At 45.8% G+C, this 20712-nt stretch overlaps 1 protein-coding gene across 4 annotated transcripts in view; it reads right to left on the bottom strand.

The window, feature by feature from the left end:
- Positions 1 to 14638, bottom strand: part of AK1 (adenylate kinase 1) — a 64628-nt gene extending 49990 nt beyond the window's left edge. The window contains exons 1-7 of one of the 4 annotated variants that reach the window (XM_083597336.1): positions 14196 to 14638; positions 6852 to 7041; positions 6054 to 6215; positions 4048 to 4220; positions 2797 to 2910; positions 2378 to 2569; positions 180 to 270 (exon numbers count right to left, since the gene is read on the bottom strand). In XM_083597336.1, coding sequence (XP_083453462.1) covers positions 180 to 270; positions 2378 to 2569; positions 2797 to 2910; positions 4048 to 4220; positions 6054 to 6215; positions 6852 to 7041; positions 14196 to 14258 — 985 coding nt within the window. In that variant the 5' untranslated portion in view covers positions 14259 to 14638. The remainder of the gene's footprint in view (positions 1 to 179; positions 271 to 2377; positions 2570 to 2796; positions 2911 to 4047; positions 4221 to 6053; positions 6216 to 6851; positions 7042 to 14195) is intronic. The other 3 variants (XM_083597338.1, XM_083597337.1, XM_083597339.1) reach the window with 3 other exon arrangements.
- Positions 14639 to 20712: the final 6074 nt, after the last annotated feature.

Here is a 20712-nt window from a genome sequence, read left to right as displayed (position 1 = left end):
CACCTCTCCCACCTGGGAGTATCCAGGGGGGGGGCAAGCCCTGGATAGAAGGAAGCTCTGCCCCCTAAGGCAACCATGCAATCACAGGCTTGACTTGAGCTTTTTTTTTTGCAGAGTGCTGTTCTCCTTACCTTTCAGACCCCCACCCTGATGCAAACAGGTGCCCCCCCTGCTCTCACCTGGAAACTCCATCCTTTCCAGGTGCAGCCGCTGCTGAACATAGGAGCCAATGTCTGCAAAAATCTCCTCCTCCTCTCTGTCCGCAGCAAACTGGAAAGGGAAAGCAGGGGGAGGGAGGTGCTGTTAAATCTTTCTCAGGCTGGTTATAAAGGAGGAGCGCAGGGCCTACTGTGTTCACTTTGAGAGGCCCCCATCATGATGAAGCGAGGTGTGCCTTAACGGATCAGGCCAAAGATACCATATTTTTCCATGTATAAGGCTAGGTTTTTTCCCTTAAAAATAATGTCAAAAATTAGGGGGTGTCTTATGCACAGATACATCCCCCCCTTTTCTTAAACCTGAGTCCCCAAAAATAGGGGCCGCCTTATACATGGGGGTGTCTTATAGACGGAAAAATACGGTATGTCTAGGCCAGCTGCTTCTGACAGGGCATAGATGTGTGATGCCACCTTTGATCACAGCGGCTGCCCTCCAGTGGAGCTGGACTACATCTCCCATCATCCCTGTCTATTGGCCATGGTGGCACGGGTGGATGGGAGTCTAATAACATCTAGTCTAGAGGGCTGCAGATTTGCCTATCCATGATCTAAGAAGATACTTTCCCTGCTGTCTCGAGGAAATGCCTCTTCCCAGCACAGACATTCATCCATTTCTTGCACACAGTAGGAATTGCTGCTTCTTAGATCTGTAGCCTGTTTCTGCTTCTCTCCTCACTCTGCCCCCCATCCTACTCTCTCCCTCTTTCTCTGTGGGTGTTCACAGGTTCCACAATAGAGTTTAATATTCTATATCCCTATGTAAACAATAGCTAAACTGTACAAATCATAACATGTGAAAAAGCCTCCTCTCAGTTTCTCATTTTTCCAACCTTAAGTTCAGTTCTCCATGTTTCCTCATCAGTTTGCAATGGTTTTGAAAAACAAGGCCCCATGAAAATTTATCAGCTTTTTAGTGCAGCCTTTTAGACATCAGCCTTTGCGTTGCATTGGTAATGGACTGGATTAGAGTCAACAGACTGACACACAATTCAGATAAGACTTGAGGCACTGTTGGTGTGTGGTTCCCTAGACCGGATGGCTGGGAGATCGCCTGCTCTTGATGGGGTTACACTCTCTCTGAAGAAATAGGTACTCCTAGATCCTTCACTGTCAGGTGGCCTCAGGGTGCAGAGTGCCTCCATTCATCTTTGGCTGGTGGCCCAGCTATGCCCCCATCTGGACAGGTTTAACCCAACTACTGTCATCTTTGCTCTGGTAACCTCTAGGCTAGATGACTGCAATGTGTTGTATGTAGGGCTGCATATGAAGATGGTTCAGAAACTTCAGCAGCCAAGTTGTCCACCAGGACAAGATGTTTTGGGCGTATAATGCCAATCCTGGCCCAACTGCACTCACTGCCACTTAGTTCCCAGGCCCAATTCAAAGTGCTGGTTTTGACCTATAAAGCATTAAATGGCTCAGTGTCAATTACCTCTCTCCATATGAACCTACCCAGACCCTGAGATCATCTTCTGAGGCCCTTCTTCATGTGCCTCTTCCGAGAGGTTCAGAGGGTGGCAAGATGAGAAGGGGCCTTTTCTACAGTCTGTGGAATGCTCTGCTCCGCAAAGTTTGGCTTGCACCTTCTTTACATATCTTTATGTGCCAGGCAAGAATGTTTCTCTATAACCAGGCATTCGGCCAATTCCATGGCCTCCAAAATGTGTTTTGGGGAGAATGAATGTTTTGGGCTTGTTTTTGTTTTATTATGTATTTTGTGTTCTTGTTTTGTATTTTTATGTTGTGAATCACCTGTGAGCTTTGGATGAAGGATGGTATACAAATGTAATGAATATTTTTTTTGGTATGCTATTTTCTCTAATAAAACATTTCTGCAAAGAAATCTTCCCTTGTATAGTGGATTTTGTACATTATTTCCATCAATATATGCATTTTATGCATGCTTTATACTAGTATATGTATTTTTGTATGCATTACTTGGCTGGAGGAAGTGCATTGAAAAATTCAGAAAAGTGCAAATTTTGAAGGATGTCTGTGCTGCAGTTTGCGTATTGCTTCAGAAAGTGTGAGTTAGTTCAGCTCGCCTTCAAATGCCAACTGAAATTAATTTCTGCTCTGTCTCCAGTCCTGATGAAAGCAAATTCTCTTTCCCAACGCCTTAGAGCATCCCAACCAACTCAGTTCAGGAAGGTCCTTACCCGGACAATGGTTCCCTTTTCCTGGTAATACTTCACTATCAGTGGCACATTCTGCTTGAATGTCTCCAGCCTGCGCCCAATGGCATGGGGGTTGTCGTCCAGGCGGCCTTGCTCCTGGGCACGCTTCTCTAGCCTCTGCCGGAGCTTCTGGCTGGGGCAGGCCAGGAAGATGACAAGATCTGGGGAGCCGATCTGCCAGAGAAGGGAGACAAGTGTCAGGCTTTAAACATGGCGGCCATCCTCTCACCCTCTTCGCTGCCCATGGTATGTCTGGAGCACTACAAATTGACACTGGTTTCATCCTTGTTCCCAGTTTTTCCCTTCTCTTTGTTTTCCTCCACTTTGGTCCATAGTATCATTTGCAATGACTGGCTATGGCTTTCCAGAGTTTCTTTCACTCTGCCTGGTTTGTCTCCTACCTGCTCCTCAAATGTTAACACCTGGCCAATGTCTCGGGGGAAGCCATCCACCACAAAGCCTTTCGCATCTGGCTGCTTTATAAATTGTTGCTTCAGCTCCTCGATTGTTGTTTCCTGAAAGGCAAAGAGAGGCATCACTGGGAAGGCTGAGGCTCTCAGCTCCTTGCTTGTGGGTAAGCAAGATGAACAGGAAAATAACAAAAAGTGAGCACCTTTTTAAAACGGCGAAGTTGCCAAGTTTCTGTAAGCCCTGGCTGGGAAACAGATGAATCTCGGTGACTCCCAGTGTTCCAGTCAATTACACACTGAGCATCACAGACTAAAGTTTTTAATCTGAGCCAGAAAAGAATGCAAATCTGCCTTCTCACCTCCAAAGCCCTTCCTTCTCCCTCATCCACTCATTTCCTTTCCTGCTGCTGCTCCAGCAATTGCAATGGGAGGGAGATAAATTCTACCCCCAAAAAATCCTCTTTCTCACAAGAGGTGGTAAAGGGAAAAGACACCATCTTCCCTTCCACCCTTCCAAGCAAGTTTAATTATTATCTTTAGAGAAAGTCAAGCCTACTGGTGCCAGCTTGTGACTGCAGGTGCCTGGGGCCATGCATTACCACTGGGGACGTGCTCTACATCATCACATCCCCAGTGTGCCAACTTCACTCATGCACGTAGCGGGGTATGGCGAAGTAGCGCACACATGCCGGGGGCGTGATGATGTACTGTGCCCAAGCCCCGCAGCATGCACACGTGGCCATGCCACACTTTATGGAAGCCATGGCACCCAGGGCCCTGGGACTTGGTGCCTATGGCCAAACCTATGCCAAAAATGGACTTAGTCAGGTCAAAATGACAGTTTGGTCCACCATCTTGATTCAAAATGGTGGCTGGCATCTAAACATCGAGGAAGACTGCTGCCCCCCAGCTCAGGAACCCCTGTGCCAAGTTGGTGATTGATATCTCAAGAACAGATGGACAACCAGATGGACAAAGCACTTTCCAAAACTTATAGAAGATTCATCCTAATTTGCTTATAGAAAGCTTACACTTATGTCTGGTCTTGACTTCAGTGTTAGTTCTGATTTGTGATTTGTGGGGCAATTATACAGTGATGAGCATTCACCCTGAATTCATCCTGATCTGTATGTCTTCCTGTTAGTCAGCTGCTTATCCTATACATTTCAGTGACTTGAATCCACCTCTGAAAGTCTTGAAACAACCTTGGTTGCTAAAATTCTGAAAGCCAATCATTCTTACCGGTGGGGCCAGCTCCCCATTGGCGATGATCTTGGCGATCAGCTCCCACTTCCTGTCGCTGTTGGCATGATGAATCATCTGCTTGCGCAGGATCTCACCAACGGAGATGCAGGTGAATCCAAAATGGGAGGCAATCCTATTGCTCTGAGTCCCCTTCCCACTCCCAGGGCCCCCTGCAATCCAAAAAGACAGCTGAGCAATGAATGCAGAGCAAGGAGTAGAGAACCTTTTCAGGTGCTGTAACCATAAACAATAACAACCAAAACACATCACAAAGTACACAACCAAATGGAACCATATCCACATGAGATCTAAAAATAAATATACAGAAAGTAAAATCAGTAACAGCAGCAAAAAACAAAACAAAAACATATCCCCCTAAGCAATAACCCAGACCATGAGCCTGTTCAGCAACCGCAGCTTTTGCAGCTGGAGTCAGTCAGGGCCAAAATGACCCCCCCCCCAGGCCAGGTGGAAAAAGGCCTACAAGGCAGGTCTTCCAGGGCAGCCAAGAAATTGATCAAGTGCACCAAAATAACCACAAATGGGTCTAAGCTTTAGAACAGACTTCCCCAACTCTGGGTCCTTATATGTTGTTGGACTATAACTTCCAACACTCCTAATCTCTAGCAATGCTGGCTGAGGAGGGTGAGGTACGTGGTGCAACAACATTTGGAGATCCAACATTGGAGAAGGCTCCTCTGGAGAAATAATAATAATAATAATAATAATAATAATAATAATAATAATAATAATTTATACCCCACCCATCTGACTGGGTTTCCCAAGCCACTCTGGGCGGCTCCCAATCAAATCTTAAAGACACAATACAGCATTAAACATTAAACATTAAAAACTTCCCTAAACAGGGCTGCCTTCAGATGTCTTTTTAAAGTAGGATAGTTGCTTATTTCCTTGACATCTGATGGGAGGGAGTTCCACAGGGCAGACGCCATTACTGAGAAGGCCCTCTGCCTGGTTCCCTGTAACCTCATGTCTCGCAGTGAGGGAACTGCCAAAAGGCCCTCGGAGATGGAGCTGTTTGGGATGAAAGATGGGGGTGGAGACACTCCTTCAGGTATACAGCACTGAGGCCATTTAGGGCTTTAAAGGTCAGCACCAACACTTTGAATTGTGCTCGGAAACTTACTGGGAGCCAATGCAGGTCTCTCAGACCGGTGTTATATGGTCCCGGCGGCCACTCCCAGTCACCAGTCTAGCTACCGCATTCTGGATTATTTGCAGTTTCCAAGTCACCTTCAAAGGTAGCCCCACTTAGAGCGCATGGCAGTAGTCCAAGTGGGAGATAACCAGAGCATGCACCACTCTGGCAAGACAGTCCACAGGCAGGTAGGGTCTCAGCCTGTGTACCAAATGGAGCTGGTAGACAGCTGCCCTGGACACAGAATTGACCTGCACCTCCATGGACAGTTGTGAGTCCAAAATGACTCTCAGGCTGCACACCTGGTCCTTCAGAGGCACAGTTACATTCAGGACCAGGGAGTCCTCCACACCAGCCCACCCCCTGTCCCCCAAGAACAGTACTTGTGTCTTGTCAGGATTCAACTTCAATCTGTTAGCCACCATCCATCCTCCAACCGCCTCCAAACACTCACACAGGACCTTCACTGCCCTCACTGGTTCCGATTTAAAAGAGAGGTAGAGCTGGGTATCATCTGCATATTAATGACTGTTCCCACCATATACGCACACACATATATACACACTCCTCTCCTTGTACCCTGTGGCGGTACAGTCCATTAGGGACACGGGTCGCACTGTGGTCTAAACCACTGAGCCTCTTGGGCTTGCCGATCAGAAGGTCGTCGGTTCAAATCTGCTTGACAGTGGTGAACTCCCATTGCTCTGTCTGAGTTTCTGCCAATGTAGCAGTTCAAAAGCACACCAGTGCAAGTAGATAAAAGAATTTACCCAAGTCTCCAAGCAAGCATTTGCCCCTCTTCCCACCGAAGAACCATTCTTCCTCATCCCAGTTAACTTCTCACCTATTACAAATATGATCTTAGGACGAGGTTGACCAGGGACAAATACATCATATTCTTGGATCAGGCCTGTGAATTCTGTCATATCCGAGTCACTCTCAATGGAGAACTGGCTTTCAATGGGTGGTAGGTGCTGGTACTGGTTGTATGGTGCCAAGCCTAGTCCTGCAAGGATAAAAATAAATCAGAATGTCATTGCAAATTACAGGGGTTGCCAACATGGAATCCATGGGTTCACTGGTGTCCTTGAGGTGCCTTCCCCAGGTGCCCATGGAGCCTCTGAATTCTACCCCCAGCCACTGTTGAAGTTGGATGAAGTTGCAAGAGATGCTCTTTTCCACTTCCTCCAGCTTTATACGAAAAGGGCCACAACTCAGTGGTAGAACACACGCTTTGCATACAAAGTCCCAGGTTCAGTCCCCACTGGCATTTCCAGGTACGGTTGAGAAAGATCTCCTCTGAGGTCCTGGAGATCCACTGCCCATCAGTGCAGATTAAATGGACCATTGGTCCAACTCTGCATAAGGCAGCTTCCTGTGTTCCTGTTTAAGGCTCAGATAAATCCTACTGGATCAGACTTTTAGCTAGATGCTTTAGAGAAGCAAAGAGAGATTGAGAGAGAGAAAGCACACTTGCACCTTCTTCCTTCCCCTTCAGTAGGAGGATCCAGGGAAAGGGGAGAGAAACACCAATTCAGGGTGGCACCCACAGCACGCATCAAAAATTCAAATGTGCCCACAAAGGTTGGTGACTTCTGACCTAAGCTCTTAAACATGCCGTTCAATGAGGGGGCATCCAAACCTGTGCAGAAGAAGGTTTTCTTGCCTTGCCCACTGCTGCCATTGCTGTGCATGGCCCGTCGTTCCTGAGTGATGAATGTATCCCATTGCACCATCTTGGGTCCACCCAGCTCCCGGACTTTCTGCAAGCAGTGCTCCAGATAACTAACCGGGTCTTCTGGTCGGTAGTACATGAGGCCCGTTAACATGCTCTGTGGAGAAGCAGAAGTGGGGGAGGAAAGCACAGGTTAAAATTATCTGTATTTCAGAAGGGGTGGGGGAGTACATGGCCAAGTCTCAATGCTCTTCCCAGATCTATATTTTGACCTCACCAGCTCCAAGTCATAGCAGAAAGTTATGGCATAGGGGCTAGTAGCACTAGCTGCCCAGTCACTCCCACATCACATTCACCTGGCTCAAGCAGGTGAAGCAAACGAGAAAGTCACAATTACAACTCACTCCATTTAGAACTCACAAAACCCCTGGTCTAAAACAGCAGCACTGATTGCCAATTCATTTCCAGGCCCAGTTCAAGTGCTCACGTAAGTGTTTAAAGCCCTAAATGACTTAGTCCCCACAACCTAAACTTCCTCCCAGGAAGTCGACTTACCCACCCATTTGTCCTTAGGGTCTAGGCAGGTCACAATATAAAACGACAATATTCCTCTTATCCTAGGTAAAGTGGTGTGTCTTAAGTATTATTATTATTATTATTATTATTATTATTATTATTATTATTATTATTGTTTACCCTGCCCATCTCTGACTGGGTTGCCACTCTGGATGGCTTCCAGCATACATAAAGACATGGTAAAATGTTAAACCTTAAAAAGCATCTGATGAAAGATAACAATGAAGATACCAGGTGCACCTCTCTGGGGAGGGGATTCCACAGGGGTCAGCAAACTTTTTCAGCAGGGGGCTGGTCCACTGTTCCTCAGACATTGTGGGGGCCCAGACTATATATCGGGGGGGGAAATAAACGAATTCCTATGCCCCACAAATAACCCAGAGATGCATTTTAAATAAAAGCACACATTCTACTCATGTAAAAACATGCTGATTCCTGGACCATTCGCAGGCCGGATTTAGAAAGCTATTAGGCTGGATCTGGCCACGGCCTTAGTTTGCCTACCCATGATATAAAAACATAATAAAATAAAAACATAATAAAACTACCTGATACAGGGCTGCCTTCAGATGTCTTCTAAAAGTTGTATAGTTCTTTATCTCCTTGACATCTGATGGGAGGGTGTTCTACAGGGCGGGTGCCACTACCGAGAAGGCCCTCTGTCTGGTTCCCTGTAACTTTGCTTCTCACAATGAAGGAACCACCAGAGGATTCTCTGAGGAGGACCACCATGTCCAGGCTGAGCGATGGGGGTGGAGACGCTCCTTCAGGTATATTGGGCCGAGGCCATTTAGGGCTTTAAAGCTCAGCACCAACACTGTGGTGCCAAATGGAATCTTGTTACATTGATCAGTGTCTGGTTTGGCTACCCTTTATATAGCAGTCAGAAATCAAACATTAACAGTAATAACACTCAGAAGCTGCGTATGTGGGTGAAGAAGCGAGAGCATTACATTCTCCATGGATGTTTTGCAACAGATTTGAAAACCAAGGGAGTTCCAAAGGAGAAGTCCCACTGTAAAACTGCTGATATTGGGTTGGGAATCATTTGCAAATGTGACACCAACAGATTTTGGCTCAGTAGGAACAGGAAACCCCGGGGGCGGGGACAGGAGAATAGATTATTTTCAGGTCTGTTATCTCTAGGAGCAACCGTCAGCTTGTTTGGATATTCATGAGCACCAGGGACAGAGACTTCTCTGAGCCCAGATGTGGCCCTCCAGAGGACTCTGCGTGGCTCTCAGAACTCTCCCCAGACCACCCTTCTCATTGGCACTCTCCTCAAGTGCTTTTGTCCGGCTGGAAATTGTCCTTGAATTGTGGTAATGCCTCTAGGCTTTTCTGGGTGGAGAGAGGTGTGTGCAGAAACCTCTGAGCTGGGGTAGCTCAGTTGGCAGAGCCTGAGACGCACAATCTCAGGAGTTTGGGTTTGAGCCCCATGTTGGGCAAAAGATTCCTGCATTGCAGGGGGTTGGACTAGATGACCCTCGTGGTCTCTTCCAGCTCTACAGTTCTATGATTCTGACTTTAGCGTAGCTGGAATGGAGGCTCTGCCATAAGGGTCACCTCCATTGCTCCTCCCACTTGTGCCTCTGGCCCCACCGTGAGCTCAGAATGGTGTACATCAGGGCCTCCAACCTGGTGCCCTCCAGATGCTGCAGGCTTCCAGCTCCCACCATTCCTGACCTCTGGCCATAGCAGCTGGGGCTGATGGGAGATGGAGTCCAACCACACTCAGAGAGCACCATGCTGATGTTCCCTTCCATGCAACCTTCCAAAGGCGACATGCCAGTAGAGGGCAAAAGTGGGCAGGTCAATGTTTTCCAATGCTCTTTAATTAGATGTCTTCTGCATTGCACTGCAACAACAGATAAATCCCTAAACAGCCTCGGTCCGGTATATCTGAAGGAGCGTCTCCACCCCCATCATTCTACCCGGACACTGAGGTCCAGCGCCGAGGGCCTTCTGGCGGTTCCCTCGCTGCGAGAAGCCAAGTTACAGAGAACCAGGCAGAGGGCCTTCTTGGTAGTGGCACCCACCCTGTGGAACACCCTCCCATCAGATGTCAAAGAGAACAACAACTACCAGACTTTTAGATGACATCTGAAGGCAGCCCTGTTTAGAGAAGCTTTTAATGTTTGATGCATTACTGTATTTTAATATTTTGTTGAAAGTCGCCCAGAGTGGCTGGGGAAGCCCAGCCAGATGGGAGGGGAATAAATAATATATTATTATTATTATTATTATTATTATTATTATTATTATTTGTGGAGGTTGTGATTCTTTGAAATGAACTGAAGTGAGTTGCAACTGGTCATTCAAAAAAAAAATCTTAAAAAATCAAAATCAAGGCTGTAGATTTATGATTCCAAAATATGTGTGCAGGTAGGAATAGTGGACAATTGCATATACTTTTGTAAACAAACTGACCCAATGTGCATGTTCCAAATGAACAGGGCAATCCAACACACCCGTAGTGTTCCCCCTCCCAGCTGTGCCAGCTAAGCAGGCCTCCCACCAGCTGCTACTGATGGGGTGAGGCCACAGTGAGTGCAGAGTTCCCCATCTGCATACCAAACAGGCAGGATTCTCCCCAGCAGTGGCCAGTGGAAGCGCCCAAAGAGATCCATCGGATCCTGAGTTGGCCCCACCATTGCTGTGTGACGGCGCTGGGCCTGATCAAGACCCGATCCCTGTGTTTCCCCACTTCTGCCACAGCCACCATGTGTCTGCGGATGTGGCAGCAGCCCGGCCACTCCATAAAGTCATACAAATCTGTGGATGGAGTTTGGGTTGCAGCCTAATTCACAGATTGAAGATTGGAGTATACTTATCCTTTGGCTTTCCCACTTCTCCAGATTTTGCAATGCTGATTTCAGCGCCAAATAAAAAAGGGGGGGGGAGAGGTACCAATATACCTTTCTTTCTTTTTTAAGGATAAATTACATTTATAAATGCATGTACTGGAATATAAATAAATAAATAACTGGCACAGTCTAGGTCCACACATACTGTGTTTTTTCTCTGCTGGGGCTGTCTTGCTAACCCTATGTCAGCGCTGGAGGTGCTGGGTGGTTCTCTTGCACAGGGTGTGAAGCTGAGGGGGCACAAAATGATGCTGATACTACTATTAATAATAATAATACCACCTCTATTTATATGGGTACCTACCAAGGATGTCCATTAAAAAAGTAACAGTACCAAAATAAATTATTGTGGGGAGAAAGGAAATATTTTTTTTGGGGGGGTGCCAATTTTTGTCCTTGCTCAGGGCGCTGTATTACCAAAGCCTCTACTGTATCTGATGTTTATCATCTTGAACCAACTTGAAATTAAAACTACGTCTTATGATAAAATATTTTTAGTTATTATTATTTTATTGCATTTATGTCCCATGTTTTCTCCTAGGAGCTCAAGGTGGCACACATGGTGCTCTCCCTCCTCATTTAAACCCTACAACAACCCTGTGAGGTAGGTTAGGTTGAAAGGCAGTGACTTGCCCATGATTGTACTCAGTGAGCTTCATGGCCAAGTGGGGGTTCAAACTCTGGTCTCTCCCGGGTCCTAGTGTGACACTCTTAACCACTGTCCCACATTAAATGTATTTAACATGCATTTAAATACAGTTTGCAACCCATAATTAATGACGGAAGTTGCATTTAAGTACATGTTCCAAGCCATATTGAAATATGAATGTATGTAGCTTATTTAAATGACACAGACTAATTAATGTGGAAAAAAGAACAGAGCCAAAAACTTATGGTTCCTTTTGCTGTTTTACCCCTGCAGGGGTGGATGGGAATGTAGTTCTCTACAGAAAAAAGGTTCCTCACCCTTGCCTCAGAATAAAATGGTCCCGTCCCTCACTTTGTATGCTCTGGTAAGAGGTGTGTCTGGGAAAGAGGAATCCAGGGCTTAGCCATGGAGACAGTTACTGTGTTGGGATGCTACAATGGTGTAAACACACCTTGAACTACTACAGAGCAGTGGAAAGGGGGATACATAATCATATCATCCATTATAACAGGGGCATTGGAGGAGGGAACCTGAGATCCAGGGGCCAAAGTCTTTTTGTTTGGCCCTTGAGATATCCCCCATGCTACAGACTCTCCCCAGCTATACTCAAGACTGCTCCCTCTTAGGAGTTGTTGAATGCTTGCCTGGATGTATGGCAGAGCAGGGTGCTGTGATCAGGGGTTTAGCTAGCTGCTCCGTAACCCAGGGTGGTGAGGGCGGGGCGATCTGCCCATGGGGGTGGGGTGGCGATCCGCCCACAGAGTCCGCCTGGCGGATGCAAGCCCCACGCTGCCATTTTGGGCAGCACGGGGGCCCAAGTCACCGTGTCACTCGCAGGAGAGACTCGTGGCTCGGGCGCACTGCAGGTCTGGCCCGGCAGTAAGTGCCCCTCCCCGTGGTGTGCCATTTTGTCACCCCCTTAGGCATGACACCCGGGGCGGACCACACACCCAGCACACCCCTTCCTACGCCCCTGGTTGTGAGATTGTGTGAAAAGAAGCCTAACGTAATATTTACATTCCTTGCTCTGCCAACTCTTGTCTCTGGCCCTTCCACCACTGGCCTGTGCCCTCTACCCATCAGAAGAAGACAACAAGGCCCTCAGATTGAAAAAAAGTTCCCCATTGTTGTTGTTGCTGTTGTTGTCGTCATCCGTCTGTCGTGAGAGACAATGGAGTGTGCCTCCAAGTGAAGTCAAGCCACTGTGTTGGCAGCACTAAAGTGGCCTCCCTGGGCAGTGTGTGTGGACTTAGGCAAGACCCAGATGGCAAGACCTTCCTCTTGGCTTCACTGAGGTGGTCCAAAGGAAAGCAGAGCAATATGCTGGCACCAATCCTGCATTGTAAAATCTGTTGCCCCAGGATGTGAATTGGCTTGCGGCTTCACAAGGGGATTTGATACATTTGCAGAATGGGATTTGTCAGTGGCTGCTAGCCGCAATAAGCAAGGCTGCAGTCCTATACCTGAGAGTAAGCCCCTTTGAAATCAAAAGGACTTTAGACAAAGGTTTTCCCCTGCCCTACCTGGAGATGCCAGGGGTTAAACTTTGGACCTCCTGCATGCAAAGCTAATGTCTTTCCCTATTAAATGCTATGGGAATTTTTTTAATGGGGCACCAGCACTTGTGCAAGTCAACACATATGGTGGTACCTCGGGTTAAGTACTTAATTCGTTCTGGAGGTCCGTTCTTAACCTGAAACTGTTCTTAACCTGAAGCACCACTTTAGCTAATGGGGCCTCCCGCTGCCACCACGCCGCACAATTTCTGTTCTCATCCTGAAGCAAAGTTCTTATTTCTGGGTTAGTGGAGTCTGTACCCTGAAGTGTATATACAGGTACCACTGTATAAGAAAAGCATTCTGTAAGTTCCTCAGCTGTGCTTACACCCCTGGGAATTGTGTTTTGGATTGGAGCCTCACATTTCCGCTTTAATTACTGGCTCTGCGGGGACCTGATTGACTGTGACAAGGAGCCAAATGCAAAACCAGCCATATGGAGAAAGTTCCCCACAACAAAGATACTTCCCTCTGGACGTTGATTTGTGTCTTGTTTATTAAAAACAGCTCCCTGGGTCTCACAATAATGGCAGCTTAACAGCTTGATCACATAGGCTCCCTTTCAAGAGGGCAATAATTGAGTCAATTCATTTAGCAATCAATACAGGTTAATGCCAGCTAGGTTGCTAAGCTGTCGAGGCATCAAGCAGGCACATTTCTTCTCCATGCAAAGGTGGTCAAGAAACAAACACCTGAGGGCATGGGGGTGGGGCATTATCCCTCACTCTCCTCTGCCAAAGGGAATTTTCCATGCTGCTCAATGATTTCTCAGAAGTGACTCACGCTAGGTTCTCTTGACCCAGAAGCCGCCGTGTTGTAACCTCAAATGCATGGTGGAGCGTTAGCACTTGGCACATGCTAAGATACTTGCTTGTTCTTCATATTAATACATGGGACACATCACTCCTGGGCCTTTTTATTTATTACATTTATATCCCCCACCCCCTCCCAGGACCTCAGGGTGGTTTACGTGGTTACCAACCTCCCCATTTTATTGTCACAACAACCTCCCTGTGGGGCATAGCTGTCAACGTTTCCCTTTCTCTGAGGGAAATTCCCTTATTCCGAATAGGATTCCTCGCAAGAAAAGGGGAAAGTTGACAGCTATGCTGTGGGTAGAATAGGCTGAGAGGCTGCGACTGGCAAAAGCTCACTCTGGAAGTTTCATGGCTGGCCAAGAAAAGATTTGAACTCTGCTTTCCCAGATCTTAGCCCATTACAAAACAGGGATGACGGCTAACATGAGGAATGAGTTGCTCTGGACATGCTTATGGGGCACAATCTTCCCTCCCAATTTTTAACTCGCCAGCGGGGACTTAATTTGGGGGCTATCATTTGTCAGGGTGCGGAAACAAGCCTTCCTGAACACTGCCCTCAGTTGAGCCCCCGACAGGTCTACCTTTTGTGGCCAGATTCCAGGGGACCCAGCCCTGGCGTTCAAATCAGCGGAGAACCGGGCGAGCTGCCCGCCCGCCTCCCTCCTGTCCCGACCACGAGGCAAAGGGGTGTTTTGTGCATGCTCAGAGGAGGAGGTGGTGGACGCGCTCTTCTTCAGCTGCGACCGCGCACATGGCAAACAGGTGGCAAGGCTACCCCGGGAACGCCACCCCGAAAGGAGACCAGCAGAGAAGGAGCGCACAGGCGATCCAAGTGGCTGGCTCACCTCAAAAAGCTGCGGGATCTCCCGGCGGGAGACGTAGTCGCGGGCGTCGGCTGTTTCGCTCATGGCGATGGCAGTCTCTCTGAGCTGGGCAGGCGCCGGCGACAAGCAACAGCCACCCTGTTCGTGGGTCCGTCCGTCCGTCCAGCCAGCCGCTGCCTCTTTTCCCTCCCTCCCGCCTTCTTCCTCCTCCAACCGGGTCTACTTGCTGCGGCGATGAGCGGCAACTCCTCCGCCCGGGGACTGGAGGCAGGAGGCTGCGCAGCGCGCGCGCCGTCGAGCAGATGGCGCTGGAACAGCGCCTGGTCCTTGGTGGAATCCCCCGAGGGTGGGAGGGCAGACAGAGTGGGACGCGCCGGGGCGGGGGGCAAACTATTGCAGCGTCTAGGGAAGCCAAAGGCTAGGTGGGTGTGCTGCTGCTGCTAAGAGAAGGCAAGGATGCGTTTGGTTTCACCTGGATAGGCTGTGAGGTGGCCTGCTCTCGATGGCGTTACACTCCGTCTGAAGGAGCAGGTATGTCGCTTAGCGGTGGTACTCATGGACGTAGCCATAGCAAACTGAGGTTCTGCCCTCCCCCCAACAACAAAAGGCCTGCCCCCTCCAAAAAAATCCTGGCTATGCCCATGGTACTCCTGGATCTCAGGTGGCCTCCGCAACGTGGCCTGCTTTCCATCAGCTTCTGCTGGTGGCCCAGGTGCACCCTTACCTTGACAGGGACAGTCTACTTTCATCTATGCTCTGGTAACTCCTATTTTTTTTTATTAAAGATATTTATTGAAGTTTTACAAAAACATAAATTTAAAAAATCATATAAAAAGAAAGAAATACAATAAAAGAAACATAGAAAAATACATAAAATAAGAAAAAGAAGAGTAAACAAATCCATTTTTGTAACCCTAACTCATTATCTTATTTCCTTGGCCTCCTCACACCTCCCCTTTTTGTATCCCCATTTAAATAATCAAATCAGCAAATCCTTACCCTCTTTCGTTTGTCTTAACTCTATATCTTAACATATTATAACTCTATATTTTCATCCATTATCAGTTCAATTTTGCATACTCTTGTTAACTTTGTTGCTAATGCCACTTATTTTCAATCCAACATCATTTTAACATTCATTAATTTTACAGTGTTTCTGCAGATAGTCTTTAAATTTCTTCCAGTCTTCTTCCACCAACTCTTCTCCCAGGTCTCGGATTCTGCCAGTCATTTCCGCCAATTCCATATAGTCCATCACCTTCATCTGCCACTCTTCCAGGGTGGGTAAATCTTGTGTCTTCCAATACTTTGCAATCAGTATTCTTGCTGCTGTTGTTGCGTACATAAAGAAAGTTCTGTCCTTCTTTGGCACCAATTGGCCAACTATGCCCAGGAGAAAGGCCTCTGGTTTCTTCAAGAAGGTATATTTAAATACCTTTTTCATTTCATTATAGATCATCTCCCAGAAAGCCTTAATCTTTGGGCACGTCCACCAAAGGTGAAAGAATGTACCTTCATTTTCTTTACATTTCCAACATTTATTATCGGGCAGATGATATATTTTTGCAAGCTTGACTGGTGTCATGTACCACCTGTATATCATTTTCATAATATTCTCTCTTAAGGCATTACATGCCGTAAATTTCATACCGGTGGTCCACAACTGTTCCCAGTCCGCAAACATAATGTTATGACCAACATCTTGTGCCCATTTAATCATAGCAGATTTAACCGTTTCATCCTGCGTATTCCATTTTAACAGCAAGTTATACATTCTTGTATGCTCTGGTAACTCCTAAATTAGATTACTGCAATGCTTTATGTAAGACTGCCTCTGAAGATGGTTCGGAAACTTCAGCTGGTGCAGAACTCACCAGCGCAGAATGGCTTGAGCATATAACCCTGATGCTGGCCCAATTGTACTGACTGCTAATTGGTTCCCAGGCCCAACTCAAAGTGCTGGTATTGACCTACAAAGCCTTAAATGGCTCAGGACCACAATACCTCCAGGACTGCCTCTTTCCATATGAGCCAACCTGGTGGTTGTTAGGCTTGTTCTGCTGATGACAGCAAAAGGGAAGAAAGGTGCTCAGAGTACCTCTCCAGTGCTTGAAAGGTTGAGTGTCAAAGGAGGATGTTTGTGTGTGTGTGTTCAGGCCGTCTTTAGCAGATGCGGTGCCAGGGTGCAAATATCTGCCCAGCACCCCCAAATTATCATGGGTAGTGTTGGGGTGGCCGTAGCTGTTCACTGCCAGCCATGGGGGGGCACAACTCTCCCCCATGCTGCTGCAGGAGAGCGATCCCCGCAGAGGCTTGGGAGTGAAAATGTGCCCCTCCCAAGCCTCCACGGGAGGAGAGCACAGCTTCCCTCCCAAGCCTCCTCGGAAGGAGAGTGATCCCCGCAGAGGCTTGGGAGGGAAGCTGCACGCCCACCAGCCTTGTGGTTGGTGGGGCGCAGCTGGTGGGTGTGCAGGGAAAGGGAAGGCCACCAGCAAAGCCGCGCTGCTGCTCCACTTGCTGAGGCGCCCCTGAGAGGCTGGCACCCTGGTGCGACACACCACTAAGCCCTATGGGAAAGACAGCTCTGCTCTGAAGCCCCTCTTCGTGTGGCTCCTCAATGAGAGAATGGGCATTTTCTTCAATGGCTCCCTGTTTGTAAAATGCTTGCTCCCCTGCCGCCAATTTACAGGATTATAACTCTTCTAGTCGGCCAGCTGTTAAGCAACTGCCAGAGAGTCTCTTGCTACCTTTAAGCTTAGATTTGGAAGATATTTTCCTAACCTCTCTTTGCTCTTTGAACAAGAAATATAATGCACAGGGCCTGAAATTGTTGGAATTTGTGAAGGAATATATCCTTCATGGGAGAAGAAGAAGAAGAAGAGTTTGGATTTGATATCCCGCTTTATCACTCTCCTTCAGGAGTCTCAAAGCGGCTCACAATCTCCTTTCCCTTCCTCCCCCACAACAAACACTCTGTGAGGTGAGTGAGGCCGAGAGACTTCAGAGAAGTGTGACTGGCCCAAGGTCACCCAGCAGCTGCATGTAGAGGAGCGGGGAAGCGAACCTGGTTCACCAGATTACGAGTCTATCACTCTTAACCACTAGGCATTGCTAAGGGTCCGTATTCTTATTTGAACAAATACAGTGGAAGTGCTATTAACTGCATTATAATTTCTCATTCATTATTCACTTTTGTGAACACTTTTTTAAATAATAGATTTATTGGAATTTAGAAAAAGCTATACATAAATTATTGTTAATTATATTTTTGTCAAAGGTAAAAAGTTAACCTAGGTATAAGCACAAACTGCAACAACAAAAAAGTAATAAAAGGAAAATAGAGAAATGAGGAGAAAGAGAGAAAGAAGAGATGATTGGAAAAAGAAGAAAGGGAAATCAATAACTTCTGATTCCTCATCTATCCACTATTTGTAAACATTATTCAGTTCACCACTCCACTATTACACCTAACAAAACCATTTTCTATAACCCAACATTATCTTCAGTCTTCAAACCCAACCACCATTTCCTTTTTCATGCAAGAAGTCTATAAGAAGTTTCCAACCTTTAGTAAACAGCAACTGTGTCTTTGGTTAAACATGTCAATTTTGCCATCTCAGCTATATCCAACAATTATTAACAACCATTCTTCCATTGTTGGTAAAAATGAATCTTTCCATCTTTGTGTGTATAAAAGTCTCACTGCCATAGTCATGTATTGGAATAAAATTCCATGGTCACTTTTGTGAACACTTTTGAAGGGTTACAATGACCAGAAAGTGACCACATTCCAATATCAATGACCCTGTGTGCTCTAATAAAATGCATACATACAACCGAATCTGTGACGTGAGTAGAGGGTGTAAAAAGACTGAAATGGTCTCACAGTGAATCCATCAAATGTAGGTTGGAATAGAAGAGTCTGCTGAAAAACAATTAAGCTGAAAATACAAAAACCGAGTGGCAGGAATTGGAACTAGCAGTAATGGAGCAGAGAGAAAACAAATTCTGGGAACTGGTGTCCTGGGATTTCAGTGAAATGAGATCATCACATCTAGTTATGCAGAACTAGATAAATTAACAGGAAGGATTTGAAACCTGCAGGATCAGAGATTCTTAGAACACTGGAGTAAATATATGAATTATCTGAAAGACGAACAAAATATATGAATTATCTGAAAGACAAACAAAAAATAGGAAAAAAGAGAAAAAATAAAAAAGATACATACAACGCATTACCACTTAATTAATTAAAATTAAGTACCATCCATCTTCATAAACATGGTATTTGACTTCCTCGAATTTCTTCCATCCGAATTTCTTAGTAATTATATGTAGCAGTTTCCAATATCAGAGTTTCAAAAGACCATATCACAGTCCTGATCATATTACATAGCTTTCCTTATCGTACATTTTCTTATTTATAAATTTAATTCCATTTTAATCCTAGGCCTAATTGTTTCTTTCAGGTGGTTACATATCTTTAATATTACAATATTTATTCAAATAATCTTTATATTTCTTCCAGTCTTCTTGATGTTCCTCTTCTTTCTGATCGCGGATTCTCCCGGTGAGATAAGCCAGCTCCATAAACTCCATCATTTTCATCTGCCATTCTTCTACCGTTGGTAGTTCTTGTGTTTTCCATTTTTTGGCTAATAAAATCCGTGTAGCAGTTGTGACATACAAAAATACTTTTACATCTTTTTTGGGCAGTTCAGAACCTATTATTCCAAGGAGAAAGGCTTCTGGTTTCTTCATAAATGTATATTTCATCATTTTTTAAAATTCATTATAATTTTTTTCCCAGAGGTCTTTTACCTTGGAGCAAGTCCACCACATATGATAGAAAGTACCTTCCTTTTCTTTACATTTCCAGCATAAATTATCACAATTGTGGTAGATCTTCGCCAGTTTAACAGGGGTTAAGTACCACCTATGCATCATTTTCATAATATTTTCCTTTAACATTGTACATGCAGTAAACTTAACCCCTTTCTTCCAAAGTCTCTCCCAGTCCTCCATCATTATATTATGTCCCACATCTTGTGCCCAATCAATCATAACCAATTTTACTTGCTCATCTTTTGTATGCTACTCCAATAACAAACTATACATTTTAGACAGATTTTTAACATTAGTATCTAACAACTCCATTTCCAGTTTAGTTTTTTCAATTGCAAAACCTTTTTTCTTATCAATCTTAAATAATTCATTAATTTGGTAATATTGAAGCCAATTTATCTTTGATTTGTTCAAATGATTTTAACATAAATCCCTCCCCGTCTTCAACCAATAAATCTGGGTATCTCAACCACTTATTTTCCATATTAAGCTTTTTTTGTGTCTGCGCTTCAGTTGGTGAAATCCATTTCGGTGTTTTTCTTATCAAAAGATCCTGATATCTAGACCAAACATTAAAAAGTGCTTTCCTAATTAAACCTGAAACTGTTCTTAACCTGAAGCACCACTTTAGCTAATGGGGCCTCCTGCTGCCGCCGTGCCGCCGGAGCACGATTTCTGTTCTCATCCTGAAGCAAAGTCCTTACCTGAAGCGCTATTTCTGGGTTAGCGGAGTCTGTAACCTGAAGCATATGTAACCTGAAGCGCATGTAACCCGAGGTACCGCTGTATTAGTTAAGGACAATTAAATGTAATAGGAAATTAAGAAATTCAGAAGAAGTGATAAAGAACAAAAAATCATTAGAGGTGTTGACAGAAGTAAAAAATACTGTATAAGATGTGAAGATATGTTGTATGACAGTTGGAACTGATACGTTAAAAAATCAATAAAAATGTATATAAAAAAAGAAAAGAAATGAGATCATCACAGGAAACCTCAATTCCTGCCTCTGATTCGGTTAAATATTTATCCAATATATTTGGTGCTCAATTTGGGCAACTGCTTGTATCAACAGTATATTGATCAACTTACCTGAACGGCAACCAGTCTTATTTACTATAAAATAAGGCTTCCTCTGGGGATGTGGGTGGCGCTGTGGGTTAAACCAGAGCCTAGGACTTGCCAATCAGAAGGTCAGTGGTTCAAATCCCCGCAATGACGGGGTGAGCTCCCGTTGCTTGGTCCCTGCTCCTGCCCACCTAGCAGTTCAAAAGCACATCAAAGTGCAAGTAGATAAATAGGTACCACTCCGGCAGGAATGTAAATGGCATTTCCGTGCGCTGCTCTGGTTCGCCAGAAGCGCCTTAGTCATGCTGGCCACATGACCCGGAAGCTGTATGCCGGCTCCCTTGGCCAATAAAGCGAGATGAGCAATGCAGCCCCAGAGTCATCCGCGACTGGACCTAATGGTCAGGGCTCCCTTTACCTTTGCCTTTATCCACTCCCGAGAGCAGAGCATTTTTCGGCTAGTTATCTGATCAAACTCACCAGCTTCCTTAAGAAATGCCTTTACTGAGCTGCATTTCAAAGGGATGGCCACCACGGACTTGGACAGCTACTGCAACAAGGTCCCGCAAGGTGGTGTTTGTGGTCAACCTCAGGTGGAAGACATTACTCATTATCTGTTAGCCTGCT

The sequence above is a fragment of the Podarcis filfolensis genome, assembly GCF_964270895.1.
Source record: "Podarcis filfolensis genome assembly, chromosome: Z".
In the NCBI taxonomy this organism is placed as follows: domain Eukaryota; kingdom Metazoa; phylum Chordata; class Lepidosauria; order Squamata; family Lacertidae; genus Podarcis; species Podarcis filfolensis.
This window is presented reverse-complemented; position numbering and strand designations above follow the sequence as displayed.